The sequence below is a fragment of the Halyomorpha halys genome, unplaced genomic scaffold, assembly GCF_000696795.3.
Source record: "Halyomorpha halys isolate HHAL.00 unplaced genomic scaffold, Hhal_1.1 Scaffold22.1, whole genome shotgun sequence".
NCBI classification, from domain to species: Eukaryota; Metazoa; Arthropoda; class Insecta; order Hemiptera; family Pentatomidae; genus Halyomorpha; species Halyomorpha halys.
The window spans coordinates 1,902,966-1,908,771 of record NW_027104816.1 but is presented as its reverse complement, the minus strand read 5'-3'; the positions used below and the strand labels follow the sequence as shown (position 1 = coordinate 1,908,771).

At 33.5% G+C, this 5,806-nt stretch overlaps 1 protein-coding gene across 1 annotated transcript in view; it reads left to right on the top strand.

The window, feature by feature from the left end:
- The window catches only part of Arc42 (Activator-recruited cofactor subunit 42), a 108,035-nt gene that overhangs the window by 51,976 nt on the left and 50,253 nt on the right, over window positions 1-5,806 (top strand). The window contains exon 6 of the mRNA XM_014422657.2: window positions 5,451-5,594. Coding sequence (XP_014278143.1) covers window positions 5,451-5,594 — 144 coding nt within the window. The remainder of the gene's footprint in view (window positions 1-5,450; window positions 5,595-5,806) is intronic.

The following is a 5,806-nucleotide window of genomic DNA, read 5'->3' as shown; positions in this document are numbered from 1 at the left end:
TTCACCAACCCTTTTCTCCAATGATCTTCCTGATTCCATTCACCATGCACAGTACCATCTATACGCAGACGATCTCCAAATCTATATGTCCTTCCATCCCTCCGAAATGCTTGAGGCCATCCAAAAGATACAAGAAGATATTGACAGCATTAACGCATGGGCGTCTAAGAATGATTTGAAGCTGAATGCCAAAAAAATGAAGGCCATTCTTATTGGTTCCAAGCGCCTCCTTCATACCCTCCCTTATTATCCTCTACTATTCCTTAACAACCAACCGATTCACTTCTATCCTACAATAAAAAACCTTGGTGTCACTTTTGATCAACACCTCTCTTGGAATAACCATATTTCCCAAATCACACGCAAATCCATAACTGTACTGAAACAATTCCTTAAATTCCGTAATTCCATTCCTCAGAACACTCGTCAGCTCCTAGTATCCTCTCTCGTCTTCCCCCACTTCGACTACGGATCCTTGGTGTATGGAGGGCTATCTGCAGGACTAGAGTTGAGACTGAAGAGACTCATGAATTGCTTTGTAAGATTTATCTTTGGGTTCCCTAGGCGCTCTCAAGTCTCCCGCTGGTATTCCGAGTTGAAGTGGCTCTATGCAACCTCCCGAAGGCAATACCTCCTTGGTGTTTTTCTATTCCAAGTTCTTAGCATCAAAAAACCTACCTATATCCTAGATCTCCTCACTCTTCATTCATCCATCCACTCATTAAACACCAGATCACATCCGAATGATTTATATATGCCCTCCTATAGAACCTCCTTTAGCAAATCCTTCGTCATACGTGCAACCTCCCTCTGGAATTCTCTTCCCATCTCCATTCGCCAGTCCTCATCCATTCTCTCCTTTAAACAACACCTATTCCTTCATTTATTGAATTACCAAACCTCCACATCTTTGTAATAAAATAAATAGGGCAGGTATTGATTAACATTATAAACAGTAGTAAAGCCAATATACCAATGTAATTTCATTCTACTATCTGAAAATTTGTAAATGCTCGCAAGATAAAAATCTCACTATATGAACCATGTATTTATTCTTAGGGGACATGTGTCCCAGAATAAAGTTATTTTTTCATTTCATTTCAATAACTAACTTTCTCATAGAAATACAAGAATTTTTTTTGCCTAGGTACTATCTAATTAGTATTAGTATTTCATGAATAGTGGGATTTTAGCCTATTGTTTGATATTAATTTTTATTGGATATTTTGAAATTATCAATAACTATTGGTTGTTCCGTTCCTTTAAAGAATAAGTTATTGAAGAATAAATCAATAAATAATTATTATAAATTGAAAAGTCTTAGAATAAATTGTTGAAGTGCAAATATTTTCCCAAAGTTACTTGTCTGTTAGTAACCTATTCGGAATACAATGGAAAAAAGGGGACGCAACTATGAAATCCTTATTTTGTGGAAGTATTCTACTATAAATTTAAGTAGTAGATTTTGTATAATCATTAATATTTGATTCAAGTGTGTGTAGGAAAAAAATATCAGTTCGAGTAACTTTTGCTTGGTCAGAGAAAATTTGGAAAAACCTCGAAATGGAAACTTCGTCAAGCCATTTTAATAGACTCTCTGGTATATAGCGAACTTAGATATCATCTGTCTATATAAATTGAAATGTAATCATATTTGTAGTTTACCAAAGATCTCCAAAATGTATAACCAATTTACATGCTGTTTTTTAAAAATGTTAAATTTCATTATGGGAAGGTTCTTAGCTACTGATATATTGGATATTCAAAGCAAAGAAAATAAAATAAAATAAATCGGACAAGTATTAGCGAACTTAGATATCAACTGCCCATGCTTAGACATCACCTATATATACACATAGAAATGTAATGATCTGTTTGTATGTGACGTTTTGGAAAGGTTCTTAGCTACTAAAATATTGGATTTATCTAAAGAAATAAAGTTATGATCAAAATTAATCAATCAAAATCTATACATTTTTTCATGTGATGTTGATGAGACAATACGGTAGGTCTTGGGACTATACTTTTGCCAAACTAAAATATTATATGTTACAGTCAAAAGTAAGTAAATAAAACAATAAAATAAACCCTTATATATGTAATGTTTTAACTATTTAACCAATAAGCTTTTACCCTTAGTCGTAAACCTACCGACTGCCCTACAGTTTCATTTAATAATGTTACTCTTATCCCAGTCGAACAGATCCGCTACCTTGGACTAACGATTAACCTAGAATCCTCACACAAGACTGGAAAGACAGGAAAATGCACGTCGATTTCGACTATGACAGCACTTACTATTATTAGACAAACGGTCTAAACTTCCAACACATTACAAAAGACTGATCTACATGACTGTAATAAGGCCAATCTGGACATATGGAGTTGAGCTTTGGGGCTCCACTAAACGTTCGAATTCCTCTCATATTAATCCTTACGATCCAAGATCCTTCATTAAATTCTCAATGCTCCTTCCTTTGTCACAAATAAAATTATACATAAAGACCTTAATGTTCCCTTTATAACTGATCTAGCCCCAACCAGATATCACTCCTTCCATTATAAACTCCCTAACCACTCAAACCCCCTAGTTTCTAACCTTGCATCCTCTTCCATTCCTGACAATCCTCTGAGGCGCCAAAAAAGAAGATGGCCACGAGACCAGCTAATGTAAATGTCATTAGAGTGCTACCAATGGGTAGTTGCTCTACTATTTTAACTAAGATCAAATTTACTGAATGTATTATGTAATATACAGTTGTAAATTTCAATAAAGATATTAAAAAAACCAATAAGCTGCCTGGTGAAAAAAGTATTTATTTGATACTTCAAAACCTATGAACTACCTCCCGGTCAAAACATTTATTTGATCATGGGAAACAAATATAAACTTTCATAACAACCACACTTTGTTGCCTTCCAGACTTCAAAGAGGAAAGCACTGCGGTGCCTAATCCTTATTCCCATATTATTTCAACTACATTGAAGTTTTCACATGGAGGTACTTATTTTCCAGAGTTGCTGAATTGGTTACAGAACTTGAAGATGAGGGTGTTGTTTTATTTATAAAAAAATTAATCATGAAAAGAAAGCTACACCTTCACTGATTTTGATATTAAAGTGTGTGAAGTGTATTCGAAAAAGTAATCTTAGATTTTCTGTCAGAAGCAACTTATTTGTTTTATTTTTTTGTTATAATTACATATACGCCAGTATTTATTGCCAAATAACTAACTGTGTTAAATGTGGAGAGAATTCACACAGTACTGATACTTGAAATAATTCTCCCAACTGCACCAATTACCATCCAGCATTTAGTAATAAGTGTTTAGTATATGAAAGGGAAAACAAATTGAAAAAAAATCAGAGTAAAGAATCAAGTGTCCTATCGTCAAAGGTAAGCAATTATTAAAAGACAATAGACGGAAAGTGTTCGGATCAGAACTTATGCAGGTGTAGTGACAGCTCCCCCACATCTATCCTCACTACATCACCACAGGAAATGTCAGCTAGTTTGGCCAATACTGTCAAAGTTTATAATAAGTACTTTGGAATCCACTTTGATTAAAAGTAACATAGGTGATAACTGCAGTGACAAATTAATTGTAACTGCCAAATAATATTAGTCAACTTGAAAATAAAACTAATTCTACACCTGTATGCCAAACTTACAGAACACGACTATTTGACTAACACATTTTGCTGACTGCCGAGCATACAACTCCCTCAAATTTGTAAATGATTTATCACCAGACCTCTATTATATTTTGCAGGATAACAAGCAGATTGTTGATAAATGTTTTGAGTTTCTCAATCTCTCCAAAAAAGTCTCAAATCAGAAGACTATCCTTGTGTAAAAATAATAATAATTTTTTTTTGTTAATTTTTGGTAGCTGCTAATATATTTTGGTATCTATTTTTCTATTCTATTTTTGTTTTAAAAATGTATAGAAAATGAATAACTCATATGGAGTTTCAATTGAATGCAGCAGGAAAGTTGTATGAGTGGACATACTCGATATTTTCAGTCAAAGCAATCAAGAAGCAGCATTTGTGAAAAGTTTAGCTTAATCAAAAGAGCAGAAACACAAATAACAACTGAACATATTGTTATTTTTTATTGCCTTGCAGTTTGATTAGTTCAGTACATTTTCCCAGGTAGCTTGGATTCATTGTTCACGATATCTGCTTGCTTCGTCTGAGTTGTAAGAATTTTCGGTAAAACTAAGTTTGCCAATGTAAAACAAAAAATACATGTTATTGTTTGATACTCTTGTCAAAAAAAAATTAAATAAGCTTATAATCATTTTAATTGATAAGATCATTGTACAGAATCAAGAATTTTTCAATACAATACTTATTTCCAATTTTCTTTGTTTTTTTCTCTCAAAATTTGTTAAAATTATCCTAAGACAATGTAGTAATTACAATAGTAAATTATACTAAATCTAGCAGTGGAAGATTTTGATTGGGAAATCAAAATTCACCTGAAGAAAATAATATACGTGTTTTTTAAATTTTTAAAAATGTTGCATTCTCATTTAGGAGTTTTACCAATATTTCACTTTGGTATTAGGGAAAAAATGTGTGGAAATACATAGATTAAGCAGATAAACGTTGGAGCTCTTGGAGGATCAACGTTGAGTAGTAGGCATAAGCTCCACTTCCTCTGGTCTAGTAATTACAAATCTCGTGGCTTTAATTGTTATTTTGTATTTTTCTCTTCATGATCATCCTATGCCACCGAAAATGAATCTATTTGCGCAGACTTGTTTTATTTGCTTGTGGTCAAGTTTCAATATATATTTTGATATATATTGATATTACTTAAATATCAAAAAACCCTTCCTTGAGGATGAGGTCCGGAAGCATTGTTCTAGCCAGCACCTGCACACCCTCATATTACACCATTCTATATGCCTTTATGGCCCTAAGTAAAGTCAGTCCCTGTATAGTGGCCAGTCTCCTGTCCTGTTTCAGCATTAGTTTTTGGTTCTATTCAGGGAATGGATACCTCAGGATACCAAAGACCTCGCCTTTATAGATGGCCATTGTGGCGAGGTAACTGTGGCCCAGAACACACTCTATCCTACAAAGTTCATTTAGTGACAGTCATCCTATCCCTTAAGTACTACAGGTGAGGGATGATGTCAAAGCCTCTCCTTACACTTATGCCTAACTGAGGTATATAACCTCATCAACTGGTCCAACCCTTTCTGCTAGGGATAGATATCTCAAAGTAATCATGGGTTTTGTACATATTTAAGGTGTTTACATGCGACTTAATTTTATTCTTATAGCATTTAATCATTTCCATTTATTAGTTAACTGACTAATTTATAAATCAAACTTATACTGGTAATAAATGTTCTGAAAATATTCTAGCTCACATTTTCTAAAAAAAGAATCAAACTTTTTAAGACATGTAATAATTTGATTTTTTGTAATAGGCCTTTCTTTGGGAAAAAAAGAAAATAAACTTGGAATTAGAGGTTCATCCACTTGCAATTTGATATTTGAAGATTGTGAGATACCAGAAGAAAACTTAGTTGGACAGCCTGGCTTAGGATTCAAAATTGCGATGAAGACTTTAGGTGAGATAAATTCTCTCTCTCTCTCTCTCTCTATATATATATATATATATATAAGTTACAGTCAGCTGGTACTTCGATGTCAGCTGACTGAGGAGATCAGCTGATCATGTGTATATATAGAGATGTGCTGAACCCAATAAAGCCAGTATGTTACAGTAGTTCAAACGTGTTACATCTTATTCCTTCTTCTCTTTTTTGACATTTTGCTTTCG